Here is a 17,065-nt window from a genome sequence, read left to right as displayed (position 1 = left end):
AACGAAAGATAACCGAATCAACTGGGAACGCAGAAGAGGGGTGCCCCCAACTACCTGTTGAGCTCCGATTAAAATAGCTACGTATGCAATGTGGAGAGATATTACGCCTTAAAGTGTTAAGCAAATTGAGCACTCGGTATAAGTGGCGCTGTGTCCGGTTTTTGACAAAATGGACGCCATCTTCAGTGATAGCAGTTCTCTATTTTAACAATACCGCTTAGTCGATTACTAGTTAGGCTATAGGCTCTCAACTCACCAAGTAAGAAGTGATGTCACTTGTGTTGTTACAAAATCAGGTTTGATGATGTTACCGACACCAGTTATGACGTTTTCTGGTGTTGAGTAACTTATTCCAACATAGCCTAGATTTTATTTTGAGGTTTGCTTTTACCTAGGCTAGGCTACGTGGAACAGCAAGTTTTGGGGTCTTGCCCCAGTGCAGAAGTGCACAACCACAGGATGCATTTGTATAATCTGATAATAGACCCTGTAGTTACTCAAATTGTAACGTCACTTGGTTGTTGGGTCTAGTGGAGAAGTGCACAACCAAATGACGTCACAATTTGAGTAGCTGGGGCCTAGTATATAGGCTATGATACAAATACATCCTGTGGCTGTGCACTTTTGCACTAGACCCGGAAATTGTACCTTCGAATTCTAAAGTTGTTGTTGTTGAAGTTAACGGCCGCACTTTTTTCTTGGATTTGAGGTTTTTTTCTGTTGCATAAGTACGATATTTAATAGCAGTTTGATTGATTTAATGAAGTATAACATATTTTAATTTTACAATTCAAGGAGACTTATCGATAATGAGTATATATATATATATATAGAGATATATGGGTTAGAACACAGAGAGAATTGGTTCATTATTAAAAGAAACAACCAGACTAGAAAGTATAGCAGTTTTCGTCAAGAAATTTTATGTGCCAAAGCGCAAATTTTGGCATCATGGCTTGCATCGAAGCCTAAATTTTTTGCTTATTTATTATAAATTGGTGTTCAAACAACCAGCTTTTCTTTGTTTATTATAAGTTGGTGTGAAGATAAAAAAGTTCGGCGTGCACATTGATGAATCTTCTGTGTGACGATGCCGCACTTTCCACTATGGGAAAACAGTGAATGGAAATAGGTTGAAAATCAGTGAGCTGAAACAAAGAACAATTAAAAGCTTTGGTTTTACTTTAACAGTATCAGTTGTATGATGTGCTTAAAGTGGCAGACATTCTTGCAGTACATACCACAATACTTATCATAACAATATGCTGCATATTTTATTGTAGATTATCACCTTAAAATTTTGGAGCTGTGAATATGTTTATGTTTTTAACTAATAGCTGTCTTAATGTATAACAAATATACCTGGTTTTAGAATTTTACAGAAGATGGTTACAACCATGTCAATGATGTAAACACAATGGTATTTACGTATCTGTCTGCTTATTGAATGATATGGAACTGCGTTGATTGTAGATCCAGACTTCTGTACACAAGAGAAATGACCGGCCCTCATAAAAAAAAGTTGGCGCAACGTGAAAGAAAAACAAGGCTTGCATTTTCATCTCTAAAAAAGAAGCTAAATCTGCCAAAAATCTACAAGAGGTATAACATACAATTAGCGTAAATATCAAAGGCACAACTCACAAGCTTCTGTTTTAGCCTGGTTTTGGGGTAAATGAGAAGAAATTCTAAGCTATTTAAGTTAATATGTGCAATGCAATGATTAATTATTCATTTTCATAAATTTGAAATTTTGTAATCGGAAATATTGTCCATGCAGCCCATGTTTTTTTTTAGGATTGCATCTAAGCTTTCTGTCCATGGTCGCAATATACGTGCCTTGACAAGTGCTTGGAGCACGGATGAAATCCAATGTTTAGTTGCACAATACGAACTCACAACCAAGCTTAAGGAACTCTCCGACGCTGTATGTTTTTTGTGTTTGTCTCATGGCCAATAAATTATACTTTTTATTCAAAAAGCCAAAGTTTCTTCTCGCTTCTTAAGAAGACATGTTGTGCGGCGTCTATCTCCGGTTTCATGACCTTTGGGCCACTGCCACACATGCTTCATAGATTGATAGTTTTAAAGCTAGTTCAACTTTTAGGTTTTTGAGTAATTTTTCCCAAGCATCATTTCTTCATATTAATTAAGGTTAATCGCTTTGGTTATTTGACCGTTCTTGATTTAAAAACATATATTTACACCTAAAAGAAATACCCTAAAACCAAATTTTCTCTTATTTAGGCTGATTTAGCAAGAAACAGTACAAGCAATGTTGCACAGGATTTAGTAAGGCTTCAGGAGGAATCCTATCTCTGTGATCTGTGCTTGAAATGCAATCGTCTTGGCCAAGATGAGGTCATTGAGGAAAAAAGAGCTTACGTACACTCAGCCTTATTCTGCAAAAGAACTCAATTGCTGTTACCCCAGGCTAATTGCTCTTACAAGGTAGAGCTGAAATACTTTTAATACTTTAGCAGTGCCGAAAGCTTTGTTTATTTTAATCTTAGTGCTGAGACACTGAATATTGAATTAAATCCAAATTTTTATCTTCAACAACCAACAACTTTGGTGCTCAATAACTTCTATGTTTGTTGCAGCGAAACTTTAGCGAGTCCCTTTCAACAAACAGTGCAGCAGATGAGGTTGATTTCAGTCTTCTGCCTTCAATTTTGCTTGCTCCATTTACTTCACTTGGTGTCAAATTAAAATATTTCAAAAGCACGCAAACCCTTGAATTTGAATCAAAGGAAAATTTGCCAGAGAATTTTATAAGTGAATTAATATCCTTCATATACGGTGAACAGCTGCATTCTGATAAAATGTCTATGGCTGGAACCAGTATTGGCGTTTCTGAGGGCACTGCACCTATGAATTCTCCCATGCGTCGTCCTACCATAACTTCAGAACCTGAATCACCTCATAGCATGTTGAAGCAGCGGAAACTAGATGTATGTATTCGAACATTATGACATGTCATATGTTGCATTCTGCTTGTATTGCTTGGTTGTATATTTGTATTGATATTATCATGTGAACAAGAAACATACAGCTTGCTGGCCATTCTGTGTTCTTGCACCATGTTTCCTTCAAAAGTTGTTCACTAAATTTCTGACGGATTGTATATTTTGTAGGTACTTGCTCACATGCCACCTGAAGACATGAAGACTGCTGGAAAGGAGGCAAAGAAAGATTTCTTTTTGTGAGTGAAATTGGCACTTAGTTATGTTCCAGTTGCTTTGAAATGATGTTTTTGTGTCAAATTGTAATTAGCTTTTGTAGTTTCATAAAACTTGAAATTGATAAATTTTTGTTGTGGTCGTAGTATCTACAACAATTGTAAAATATGTTGTTGTATGTAGGTGTACGTTAATGATATTTTACTATGTTAAATACCAAGTAATACAATTCATAAAAATATTGTCAAATCTTATCAGCAAAACATCGGAAAAATTTTCTGACGACTTTTTAAACATCATGAAAGATTTATTACTTTCTGCAAATACAACCGGCGACGTGAAATTGGTTTTTACTGTTTCGTCTCTACTATCAGTTCTCTCATCACACATGAGGTGCTCTTACTGGCAGTCGGATGAATATGCTAACATTGACACTAATTCTTATCTTCTGTGTTGTTATTATTTTTTCATCTGTTTGTGATATGTTTGTTGAAACCTCATAATCATACGATATACTCAAGTTAAGAATCTTCACATTTACTTCAGGTCGAGGCAACCAGGCTTGTGCTGTCATGGGCATAGTTTTGTGCTCGCCGCACGCTCATCATTTTTCAAGAATATCATCGGTAAACACAAGGCAAGTATCGTCATCATTTGGTAGTTTAATAAACCTCGCTGTATATTTACTTGTGGTTGGAATGAAAACAGTCGTGTTTAATTAGGAACGATACAGCCGGGATGAGAACTCGTCGTCCTTCATGACGATAGAGCTTGATTCGAAGGTGGTTCCCCCGAGGTACTTCCCGGTTGTGTTGCATGCGATGTACACAGGCGAGGTAAGAATGAAGTTGTCGCAGTTTAAAAGTAAAATCTTTCCGATGTGTGTACACTGTGCTACTTCAACCCGGTGGTATTTGGCAGTGATCACATGTTCAAGTTTCAAGTGCTAATCTATCTTATTACTTATGAATCATCAGTACGATGATGAAATGATTGTTTTGCTTTAAGGATGCACTTTGTCTGTGGTTAGATCTTTTTGTGTACTCTTTGTTGCTATTGATTGACAGTTATTATTAATTAATGATTGATAGTTTGATAATTACCACGTTGTGGTAGATTACAGTAAATTAACTTACCTCTTACCACTGTTGTTTGAATACATGTGGATTGTTGTGTTAAAGGCGTAGTCTGTAATCTTCAGCTTTGTCGTTCAGCTTGACTTGCAAAGAATAAAAAAAGCCACTCCATTAATTCTACAAAGAATTGATTCTGAAGCTTTAAGCACTGATGTGAAAGATCTCATTGAATTATTGTACATCGGCCACTTTCTTGATTTTCCCAGCTTGGCACAAGGTTGGGTCAACAAAGCGCTTTTGCAAGTTTATTTGATAAAACAAACTCAGCCATAATTTGAAAACCTGAAATTAATTTAGGTTGTGAAAATGCTCTTTACGACAAAGTAAACGTCTCCAACCTTGTTGAACTGCTGCAGTGGTCTTCCCAACCCCATGGTTCAACATGGCTCCACAGACAGATTGTTCGATACGCTAGGGACAACTTCCAACAGGTGAGTTATTGCATTTTGGGTGACAGATGACTGCAATTCGAATAACATGCAGAAATAGTGAGGTTGATGTTATGTAATGTAATGATCATATGGATGATCATATAAATAGATAACAGATTTTCATGCTCAGACTAATGTTGTTTCAAACTTGGATGATGAAATTGTTTTTTTGTTAAGGGTTTGCGCTTGACAAATTAACCATCAAATTATGTTGATGGTAGTCAACCATATGTAGTAGAAAGAAAGCAGGTATTTTAAAGATCGTGTAGAAGTAGAAGTGACCCAGTAGTTTTGTGTTCAGCTGATGGTCAGTGGAACCCTTTTGTCTTTAACATCGTCAGAACTGACAGAAATCATTCAGTCAGATTTTGTGAATGCTCCTGAGCTTGACATCCTGCGAACTGTTTTAAAATGGGGCGAACATGAGCTTCTACGTAGAATTGAACTGAGAGGTAAATATACGAAGATCACCTCTAATTCATTACAGTAGAGATTAAGCTATCTAATTAGGTAAAATCAAATTGACCTCAGTTATTGGTTGGCGTAATATTTTTGTGGATACGCATCAGCATGTCAATGATATTGCCAACCATGCATATGCCATTATGCTTACTGTCATTTTGTGTTGAATGACATATGTATGGTTTGATTTTTAAACATGATGCCGATAGATACATATTCCACCCATCAATAGTCTATTCGAAAATCTATTTCCATTTCCGCATCTACATTTTTTTCTTAGAGCCCAACTTGGTTCGAAGTCATGTGCTCCTAAACCAGCATCGAAGTTTCCGAGCCGCTTCGGCAAGTCGCAGAGAGCTTCTCTTGGCGAGCAACAAGGATGAACTCCACGACAGCACCGCGTCGTTGCTCAGTCGGGTTCGAATACGTCACATTCTACCTCCAAATCATGAAGTTGGTTTTTGCACAATTAAAATTTGTGATATGTTTTTAGTTATATTACAGTATGCACATATATATAATTGCCAAGTTACGTATGTTTTGGTTTAATATTGCTTGTCATTTTATGAGGCTTTTATGTTGTTTGTTCTCTCTATGCTAATCTTGAATATTTATGTTCTCGTTATTGTTTTATTTTAGTTGTTGCTTTTGATAAGCCAGTTAGTTTTCCAAAGGCCAGATTTTTAAACTCTGTGAATTGCAGCTCAGGGCAAAGTGCTCTCCACTATGTCATAGTACTTGTAATAAATTACAAAAAATGCAACAATTTTTAAAGTGAATTTTATAAGGTCTCATTAATGACACCAGGTACTGACCAACGCAATAAGACGTGGCGTGATCAGTCGTCCACCAGAGCATTTACTGGAATGGCATCACCACTCTGGCGCCGTCACCGAAAGTAATAACGCTTTCTTCTGGTTAAGAATCAGAGCAGGAATGGGGTTTTCCCCACCTCGTTTGTTTGCGCCTCATGTCGCTGAGACAAAAGTAAGTGGTTTATAATTTATACAAAGACTTTGATGCCACTTTGGCTTCACCTGTGTTATTGAGGTTCTTTAAAGCAATTCCACGCATCGTGTCGTATGAACTAAACTTGTGTGTTGATTATGTTTAAGTTTTCAAGGCAAAAATGAGAAATTATGAAAGTTTTTTCTCCACTTTATCACACTCAGGCGATATTAGAGGAGCGTTTATGCCAAGAAACCGAGTCCAACTCAAGTTCAAAGGCAGCCAAGCAAAGCTGCCCCCAGCGTGCCACACCAGGACCTAGCGTGTCATCAGCGGTCGTGCCAGACGCACTGTACATGGTGAAAGAGACCCAGCACTCCCATAAACCTGCTTCACTGCACAGTGTGTCGTGTGACAAATGTCGAGTGTCGCGAATCAGTGTTGCATCGTTGGCGACCAAACGGTTGAAGTACATCGATGACTATTACCCAGGTGAGATCGCTTATACTGCAGCTACGTGGGTTACCCAGTCACAGATACCATGAAAATGAAATGCGTTTATCCAATAATATGAATTTATACGTTCTAGTGTGAAGTATAAATGTACTCATTTTGATTTGTATATTGTTATGAGTTAATCGCGTTAATCTAATCTTATGTACGGTGGAGAGTCCGAACAACAGCAATTTTACCGCGGTGATATGAATTGTTAATCCCATGTATGCGTTGCAACTAACCTGCTTGCTCTATTCTGTTGCGTATTCGGGCTTAATTTAAAACTTAACTCGATAACCTACAAAAAATGAAAGATACAATAGGTTATGTGTAAAGAATTGCCTAAGCAGGAGATAGTTTTTGAAACCCTTGTACTTACATCAGCAAACACACAACGCTTAAATGAAACTCGAACCGCATTATTTTAACAGCGCCAAGCCCGTCACTGGCCAGCAAGTTGCTGACAAGGGAACGTCATCTTCGTCGATCCCCCTGGATCAAGGAGACCTTACAAGCTTGTCACTCTTCATCAGTATCTGTGCCTCACTGCTGCTGTCGCTCGGAGAGGTTATCTGATGCCGATGGAAGCCTCGGAAGTGGAACGCTTTGGTAAGTTTTGGGTTGCGAATTGCTGCTGACGTAACAGACCATAGCGTAGACAGGGCATCATGTAATTTGGCCATTGTACCAACCTACATCGAGTGACTGTTTGCTGTTGGCGTTGTTCATACCGCTGCCTGTGTTTATAGGCACGCTTGCTTGAAAGGGTAGGGAGTAGCGTTTTGTTATTATTATTTCGTCATAATGGTCATTCTATTACGCGTTATTGTTTCAGCAACCTGTGCCGGGCTGAGCATTATATAAGGCTCTTGGTCGTCCGTGAATTTGGGCTTTCTGATATTTTAACCGACTTACTCCGCAAACCTCATCTGTACTACGACCCTGATGAACTGGTGACCTACCCCTTTATTTCGTCCCACATCCAGAACCACCGGCCCCTTGTCAGAACACCGTCCAACTGTCAATCATCGTCTGTTTCCGCACCTCGTCGATTTCAGAAGTTTTTTCATAAGAAAGTCGCCGCTTCGCATCAACCGAAAGACTCCACCGCGTCGTCTTGCGGTCGCTCATGGAAGGACAACAGCGACATCCGCGGTAGCAGCAGCGATGTATCTTCCAGCGAGGACAGCTCGAGCAGCACGGAATGGCCGTTCCCGTATACTGGCGTCGATATGAACTTGAGGACCCAGCCTGGAAGCGCATTTTGGGATAGCGATTCATCATTGACTAAAACCCCTCCAATATCCACCGTGCCCGATGTTGCAGCGTCGGCGGATTCGACTTTAAAAAGCTATCGGTCACGCGTGAGTAGCAGCACCAGTGATTCGTCGGTTTCGGTCACGTGCAGGTTTGTGGCCCAATCACATCCCGGTGAGCCGGATGAGACCAGTTTGCGGTCATCGCCGGTACTCGAACAGCGACCTTCTACCTCACGCAGGGGCGTCCCCTCCTACGCGCACTACCTGAGCGTGAAGCGTCCACAACGCATGGAACGAACTATCTCGGCTCTCACCCTGCCCAGAACATTCTTTAAACAAACCCGTGAAATCAATCGCGAGCAAAATAATCGGACCCAAACTTCGAGCCCCCTTTCCGTACAGCATCCCGCCGGAAATCCCGTTCCTGAGTTACTGCTAGACGGAAAAAGTGCGGATAAACCCGCCGCCGATGTCCCGCCTGATCTTTGCGCCGGAAGTGTTTTTTTTCCCCGAATGAGATCGGATCCGCCGAAAAATGCAACCTTGCGAGAAGGGGACACCCCGTCGATCGATGACGAAAGAGTTACGCCATCAAGCAATATTGATGTAAATTTTTTAAAAGATACTTTGTTAATTGATAAGGAAACATGCATATAGCGAATGTAGTCGGTGCAGTTAGTAGTTTGCGTAGATGATGTATTTGCAATATTGGAGGCGTTTTACTGCTGTAGTTTCTTCAGGTATTTTTGCACAAAATGAAAATATACTGCATAATAGTAATTTAATAAACCTTCCAGTCTAGTGAATTTCAAACAAATTGAATTCCTTGTTTTTGTCGAACGTCGGCACAACTGTGCACTCTTAAATTCAAGGCAATGGAAGAAGATTTAAATTTAAAGCAACCACAGCAGGAAAATCAAAAAAAAAAATAAAAAAATTCGTCCATTTCATTGACCAATACGTTTCTGAAGACGTCTGCATAGTTGCAAACCGCAACCTTAAGAGATTCTTCCGCAAAAAGCAATTTTAGAAACTCTGATGATTTAGGACTTTTAGATTGTAGATTTGGACGTAACCCGCGGGCATGACCCGGAGTAACCTTAAATTGACGAATACAAAGATGCCCTCACATTTTCAATAACAGCAAAGATATATTGAGGTCTAACTTCTGTCAAGCATTTGCGAGACTTGATTATTTATGTCTCACTTAAATAATCTTTATTACCCAAGTATGTTACCTCAGTTAATACGATGTAATTTGTAAGCCGCTTGTACTATGGGACTAAGGTAGAGTAAGCTTCATTAGAACTTTAAATCGCTTCTGATAGAGCAAGTATAGTGCCTACAACAATTTCGGTTTGATAAAAATGTATGCCGTAAAAATCGAACGAATCAATCAATCAATCAATTTACAATCGAATAAATACGGTAGCTACCGGTTACTCCAGGTCAAAACTAGCCCACATGTGACGTCACTTCCTGCTACTTTTTAATGATTTGAAGGTAAACAAAGAAACAACGGGAGTTGAAAATTGGCAGCAAAGTTTAAATATATATGAATTTTTTAATTATGTTGCGAAGCAAATTTCTCAAAATCATGCCACGAACACTCCAGAGGGAAGTCGAATAGTTGATTGCAGCATCTGTAAGTGAAGTGGTCTCTGATGCCAGGTTTCTATTTAGGGCCATCATTTTAGGCTATCATTTTGTCTCATACTAGCCAGCTAGGCTGCTTTTGTTTGGGCCAGGATTAAAGTATTTGTCTGTAGCAAGTTGGTACCAATGTGGTCGCACCTCTAAGCGACCTAGTCATTGTTCAAAGCTGAACGTTTGATCTCGAAGTCAAGTGGGCAGGTGGCAGTATATCCTGGCTTACGTAACAGTTCATCAGCCGAAATTTGCCGTCTAACTCCTTTCAAATCGGTCAGGTTGTACCAGCTTCTGCTGTCTGCTGAATGTATTGTTTTATCATGAAAACAGTAAGATGAAAAAGACAGCCTACTAAAGTATTTACAAGAACATTTATAAACTATTCTAGCGATGCTAACCCATTGAGTTGTAGACAGCAGGAGATAGACGGTCACGTTGGACTGGACATAAGTTTAACACGTATAATTAAAATGTTTCATGCTTACGAAGAGATAGATAGAAAAGTTTAAAAGCATATCGCTTTTTCTTTCATGTTACCTTTGTATTTCCTGTCTTAGAACGTACGACTGTCATTGAAACAAGAAAGCACCTGCTTTTTGCACTTTTGAGATTATTATTAATTTTTTACACGTCACTGGCAAAAAGTTGCTTTTTTATATGTTTTGGAACCAGAGTGTAGCCGTCGTATATAGACGATGTGAAAGCTTTGGTCGCAGAGGTCGAAGCTTTGTTAATTGTATTATAATTGTCTTGAAGCTTGACGTCGTGGAATTTTCCTTTTGTTTTGGATTATTCCAATCCTGCGTCTCCGCCCCTAATTATCCAGACACTCCTTTTTCCCAACCAATCAAAAGCGGCTATGCCTCTGAAGCTCAACGACGTCACCGCACAACGTGTATGATTGGTCATGCCCTACAGTGACAAACAGCACGGCCTTATAATTACAATAGAAAACACGTGAACACGTGAAAGGCAGCACCGTGTAGCGCAGTGCTTGCTAAAGTAGACGTTAGTAAAAATGAGCAGTTTACGACGGGATAATATCGCTATAGAAGTTAGACGAAACTTTGAGTGAGATATACATGACTGTTTCCGGTCACAAATACGGGAGCGGGTTCATTAAAAATTTACTTTACAGTAGGACATGATTTTCTAGGCTAGTCTGCTGCAGTTCTTACACTTTTGCTGTGGTATGGCGAAATAAATCGAGTGAGCGTGTAGCGAAAATGTCAAAATGAAGTCAGTTGAAATAACCCAAAGTTGTTAAAACGTTACCCTTTCAGCCAAAAATCGAAGCTAGCAGTAAAAGACAGATCAGGTCGTGTCCGGGTCACCCAGCGGGCGGTCGGCTATTGAAGAAAATCCTTCAAAAGAAAGAGCACAGAATAAACGATTTAGAAATGATACCGACAAAGACCATACAGAGACGAATTAAAATTGACAGCGATGGAAAACTATTTAGAAATGTTGCACAGTTAATCTGCCAAACCATTATGTTGGCGTCGTTTCATTCTTGCAGCAAATCGAAAGGACGAGAAATAACTACTTTGGACGGCATACCTGTCTATTTGTTTTGCTTTTCTGGTCTGGTTGCGCGCGGTTTATTTATTAGTGTTTGATTTCCTGCTGACATTGTTATTTTACTGAAGATTCTCTGCGATAAAGTAATATTGCCCATTGCGGCAGAACGTCGTAGTCTTTCTGATACAGCAGTTTACTTTTGAACTAAGGCTGCGTCGTGAAAATGGCGAGCAGTACTCGAACCTTGCTGAGTAAATGCCGGACGCTGCTTCGGCAAAATGTCGACAATGTACGGGGGTCGAGGAGAAATTACCACGAGGGCACTGGCCTACACAGAAGAAATTTCAACACACACAATAAAACCGACGGCGGAGTTCAAATCGGAATACTCGGCGCCCCAATTCAATCTGGACAGGTTTGTGCGTCATCCTGTCATTTAATCTATTTGCTTCTTAACAGGATTGACAGGATGTTAATCAAAACAGTTTATTCGCAAGTTATCTACCAGACTCTGGAGAAACATCGCGTTTAGCCGTTTAATTGAGGTTAAAAATCGGCTTGAAATTGTCCTCTAAATGTATGTGCTTTGTTGTGGTTGAACAGAGAAATCACGGAGTTCAGTTTGGGCCCGAAGCGATTCGCAAAGCCGGATTGATCGAGCACCTAGATCACCATGTTGGTAAGTGGCTAGTTAAAATGCTGTCGATACCAGTCATGCAATACTCATCAGAAAAGGAAGTGACGTTTGTCATCCAATATGTGCATCACATGATATCAGTTATGTTTTAAACTGAAGATGAAGCATAACGGCCGCATGGTCCTTAACATCATATAGTTTTTATCAACTAAAAGTGACAAGTATGTGAATACTGGAGCAGCTGCACGTTTAACAAACTTGTCCATAATGCTTCAGGGATGACCATAAAAGATTTTGGCGACGTAGAGGCCGGCTACGTTCAAGGTCACGCCGATTTTTACTTAACCGGAAAAACCCCGCTTCGGAACCCAACTTCAACTGCCCAAGCAAATAGCAAAGCAAGTATTTGTCTGCATATCTTATAAGTATCGTTACTCGTGGTTCCATTCCGATGTAATTCTAAATCTGCTACTAGTATATCCAAAATGATAATAGATAAGCGACCAAGTATCGAATATGATTTATGACGTAATAATGCATAACTTCCCTCTCGTCCAGGTTGCCGACACAGTGGAAAATATTTTGAAAAGCTGCGACGTTTGTCTCACTCTTGGGGGCGATCATAGGTATGTGATGAGTCATACAACGCTTATGTCTTACGTTCTATTGCATCATATGAAAGGTGTTGACAATTACGCAGTAACTGTTAAGTAATGTCAGTGAGTCTTGGAATTTTTTGCATTTCAACCGGAGATTTCTTTTAGTCATGACACCATAATACGCATTAACTTGTTAACGCCGTTGTTGAAAATATACAATTTTTCTCTGTAACATACAGGCATGCTTGTCAAGCACAAACACCTATAGTATGATTAGATAATAAATATTTGAACAAACAAAGAACAGTTAAATAAAGTGTACTAAAACGACTCAAAGAAACCGCTAGTAGCGAGCTTATCCAATTCATTTATAAAGAATGTTCTATTTTAACGCTTTACTATTGTTACGTCATAAGCCCTTAACTACGCGATAGTGCTTGTTGTGGATAATGAACCGGATATTGCCTAGAGGCCTAGGCCAAATAAATTCTTGTTATCTTTGAAGTACGGCGATCGGGACAATTACGGGGCACGCGAGGGCACGGGAAAATATTTCAGTTTTATGGGTGGATGCTCACCCCGATTTGAACACCCCCGTGTCGTCACCTAGTGGCAATATACACGGCATGCCCCTGCACTTCCTCATGCATGACTTGCAAAACGAGGTGAGATGATGAGTGGGCACAAATCGAGTACATTTTTTGCTGTTTAACGTCAGCTTCGGTTGGTGCAATATTTCGTGTTGTTATCAAATGACTCTTTTACAAAGAAAACCTTCTGAACGATATGATTTAATTTTTCACGTTTGTTTCAGCGCCTCAGTATTCCCGAATTTGATTGGGTCAAACCTTGGTAAGTTTTTATCGTTATTACGTCACTCTTCACCGCATTATAGGATGTTTATGTGAAAAGTGTTGTTCCAGTATTACGTCATCGAATCTTGGGTACATCGCCATCCGAGACATCGACCCCGGTGAAATGTGAGTCTGTGCACGGGCGTGAAGTTAGTTACCGGCCCCCTGCTAATAACTTATTCAGTTATCTTATTCAAACGTGAATTTTGTTGCCTTATTTGCAGCTTTTTTATTACTAGTTTACTGATTCCACGTCATTGCTTATTCCTTTAAACTCGTTCTTTGATGGAGTTGTTGTTTACCTCAACTGACTAAGTAGTATAGAACAACTAACCAGGGAGTAACTAATTTCATGTCGCTGAGTCAAATTTGACTTGTCATACAATCTGATGAATTGTATTTATGATTTGAAGAGCTGTTTCCTCATTTTTGGCATTGTAACAGTAAAGATGCACAGTTGTAAAAAAATAACTTTTGTATAAATGATTAATTATCATGTAAAGATGAATGTGTTTAAAACTTAAGTTATTTGCTTGGTGAGCTTTGTGTTTTCCAAAATCCCCGTTGGGCTTGAGGCAATTGTAAAACTTTGCTTTCATTTATTCAGAGCCATCATGAAGCGATACAACATTCCGCATTGTAGCATTCGCGAGATCGATCGCAATGGAATCGCTCACTGCATGGAGAAAATTCTTGACATGATAAACCCCAGGTTGGTCGACACACAACCGCAGTTCTGTCTCATATTATACCTGATCATACCTTGCATGTGGACCTTGCCCCCAAGGCTGTGTCTTATCCTTTGAATAGACTGACCTGGTTTAGTGGCTAAATTGTAAAACGCATTAATGCTTACCAGCCGGCAAGCAAGTTGCCAAGGCTTCTAACCGTTTCAAATTCTAAAACTTCTTACTGACCTGTGGGAAACTAATACACGTACATAATGATTTTTGTTATCTTTCACTTTCAGTCCTCTCGTAGAATTCCGCTTGTCTGCTTTAACGAAACCTTTCCGGGTTAAAACTAGCTAAATCTCACCGACTTATCCTCAATTTTTTAGCGGGAATCGTCCCATTCACCTCAGTTTCGACATCGACTCCCTGGATCCATCAATCGCTCCAGCCACAGGGACGAGAGGTTGGGGGTCTACCTTGCTGCTTATTTTAAATATGATTTCGTATCCCAAATACAACATAGCATGTTTTACATTTTTGGTTTGCTTACAAAAAGTAGAACTTGTCCGCTAACTATGAAAACTACCGCAGTGGTATAACCTTGCAAATAGCTGTCACGGTGTAACTTGCGTTGTAAAAAGTTAAAATGTGATGTTCTTTGGTGATCTTGAACAAATTTAGATAAGCCACAAGAATTTTAATGAGTAATGTCCGGCATACGTATTAATCTTTACCTCCCTCTACCTGCAGTACGTGGAGGACTTACCTACCGCGAGGGGATGTACATCTGCGAGGAAGTCGCCAGGACCGGGTGTTTGAGCGCTATGGATCTCGTCGAAGTAAATCCAGAATTATCAAATTTCAGAGAAGCAAAAAGAACGTCCGAAGTCGCAGTTGAAATTATAAAGCACGCGCTGGGCCTAAGTATGCGAGACACTGACTACAGGCGGTACCCTCATGACTGATATTCTTTCCTCTCATGCACTCTTGTCACGGTCATGCTGCCTGCTTTCTTTGCTTTTGCATGGATGTGGGATGGATAGTATTTGACATGACCGCATGGTGGTTCAACTTTATAATCTTTTTTGAGTTTTTCTTAGCACCGGCAATCTTGCGTCATATTTTTTATCGATTTATTTTGCCCAGAACAAAAATATTGCGCGACATTATTGTGATGTAACAATAATTATTATTACTCTGAAACAACTGGTATGGGAACGTGAAAAATATGATTGAGCTACTCTATAGGGTTTAACTAAAGCTAAACTCTATGTTGTAATTAGACTGAGGTGCAGTTTAAATATTTTCTTCAATTAGTGATCTTTTGGATATTCTAAAAAATGTTTATTGGAAAGTTAAACTAGTTTTCAGGTGACCGGCTGGCTATCCAGTATTTATATATAAGACATATTTTTATCAAATCTTCTGAGAAAATCAGTTTTGGGTTATGATAGGACAGTTCTTGAAATTTTTTCTGTTTGTCAAAATTTTTCGTTCAACTTTAGTTTGGACCCCAAGGAATTATTTTGCTTGTTCTGAATTAATTTTGTCGTTGCATTTGATAGACAACCAACTTAACAAGTCTAAACCCTGCCTAACACAACTCCTTATCCAAAGCAAAATGTAATATTAGGCTACTAACAAGTTTGTGGATAACCGCTGTTACACAATGTCAATGAGCAAGAACGCAAAATCCTAACGGAGGCAGCATTTCAAATAAAGAACTTATTACATCGAAAACAATCGTACGTTTGAAGCCATTTTCCCAGTTTCTTGCAAATCTTAACTCAAATGCTATAACTTTGGTAAAATAGCTGCAAACGTATGATTGTTGCCGATGAAACAGTGACATATTTCAAACAAACACTACGTTGCATTTACGAAATAAAATATGCTGTGGCAATGACTAGGATAAGGGGATGAAGCGTTGGTTTTGATTCGAAATACAGAACCCGCATTTATTTGGTTAAATGCAATGGAAAACCTGTGACGGTTACGTCACTAAATGCTGAAATTTTGTTTCGGGATCTTGCGATTCAATTGCTGACCAAACTTAAATTCTCCTTAATGACGTTCAAATAAATTACCTCGCTTGAACTGGTGTGCCACATATAACTTATACTGTTGTAATGTTTACAATCTTTCCTTTTATCCTTTCTCTCACTTGTTACGACTGCGCAATGTAACATGCAGTAAGCTTTGCCCAAAGGTGAAAGCTTTTGTGTCTGATAATAAATAAATAAAATGGGAACTTTATCATTTATAGACAGAATTAAGCGACTAACAGCATAGTCACGCCGTTTGAGAAATGGGAACTCATTAGGGATGGGCCGATACGAACCCAAACCCGAATAGATTCGCCGAATATCGCCTTTATGGAAGATTCGGGCGAACACGAATACCAACAATGGCGAACCCGAATACAATATTACTTATAAATTTATTGACTTTTGTAAAAAATGATGGTCTAGTTTCTCGACAATGCTAAACTAGCGTCAGCAGTACTTACAATGAAGGTCGTATTCCTAACGATTTTGCTTTTTCGATCGTTTCTTAAACACTACTTTTTGAAAGAAAGCGATTTGTTTATCGATTACGTCGATCATTTTAGAAGCAAGACTTGACAACTTTTGGAGGGAATTTTATGGTTTGGTTCTAATACGAATATATTCGGGATTCGTTCGTGTCGACCTTCATGATATTCGGGTTCGCAAGAACCCGAATAATCTTCCTCGCGGCACATCCCTAGAACTCAGATCATCGAAGCAGAAGCAAAACAAGTCATCAACAATCAATGTATATCTAGTCCCTCATATTGTGACAATAACCGCCAATGAAGCCGGTCTTTATGGCGAACACGGTTGTTGTGTACTACATCATACAAGTAATACAAACAACGAACCATATTTGTCATAAGCCACTTTCAAATCATTACACTAAGTTACAACGGTCAAGTGTCTGCCCCCGCGACTAAAAGCATGTTAAGTTGTTGCTTTCGAGGCCCCAAAGCATTGCATATTTTAGTGTTTGATACGAACTTATCCTACAACTTTGCAGGTGATACTTATAAGCTGGAAAGACATCCTCAACAAACCCGATTGAAATGTGAGCTGGTGTTTTCCGAAGCTCAACCGTGATGTTGAAGTTTTAAGAAATGCCTAATTTATGACAACTTTAAAATCATCTTTTTTCTTATTTTACTTTAAAATCATCAAAA

The 17,065-nt window shown here is 39.2% G+C and overlaps 2 protein-coding genes across 2 annotated transcripts; both read left to right on the top strand.

Moving 5' to 3' along the window:
* Positions 1-651: 651 nt before the first annotated feature.
* LOC143462766 (BTB/POZ domain-containing protein 7-like) lies at positions 652-8,719 on the top strand. The gene is made up of 16 exons (XM_076961032.1): positions 652-1,602; positions 1,798-1,927; positions 2,248-2,451; positions 2,604-2,954; positions 3,138-3,205; positions 3,441-3,575; positions 3,729-3,819; positions 3,905-4,018; positions 4,397-4,535; positions 4,616-4,749; positions 5,051-5,201; positions 5,492-5,664; positions 6,019-6,198; positions 6,384-6,651; positions 7,086-7,263; positions 7,490-8,719. The coding sequence occupies exons 1-16, from the start codon at positions 1,448-1,450 to the stop codon at positions 8,568-8,570; spliced, it is 3,552 nt and encodes a 1,183-aa protein (XP_076817147.1). The 5' UTR covers positions 652-1,447; the 3' UTR covers positions 8,571-8,719.
* Positions 8,720-11,197: 2,478 nt separating this feature from the next.
* On the top strand, positions 11,198-17,059 carry LOC143462805 (arginase, hepatic-like). The gene is made up of 11 exons (XM_076961097.1): positions 11,198-11,499; positions 11,688-11,763; positions 11,998-12,119; positions 12,280-12,347; positions 12,826-12,985; positions 13,135-13,172; positions 13,244-13,300; positions 13,782-13,886; positions 14,235-14,311; positions 14,599-14,772; positions 16,906-17,059. The coding sequence occupies exons 1-11, from the start codon at positions 11,308-11,310 to the stop codon at positions 16,983-16,985; spliced, it is 1,149 nt and encodes a 382-aa protein (XP_076817212.1). The 5' UTR covers positions 11,198-11,307; the 3' UTR covers positions 16,986-17,059.
* The last annotated feature ends 6 nt before the right edge of the window (positions 17,060-17,065 follow it).

The sequence above is a fragment of the Clavelina lepadiformis genome, chromosome 6, assembly GCF_947623445.1.
Source record: "Clavelina lepadiformis chromosome 6, kaClaLepa1.1, whole genome shotgun sequence".
NCBI classification, from domain to species: domain Eukaryota; kingdom Metazoa; phylum Chordata; class Ascidiacea; order Aplousobranchia; family Clavelinidae; genus Clavelina; species Clavelina lepadiformis.
The sequence above is the reverse complement of the archived record's forward strand: the minus strand, read 5'-3'. Positions and strand labels throughout refer to the sequence as shown.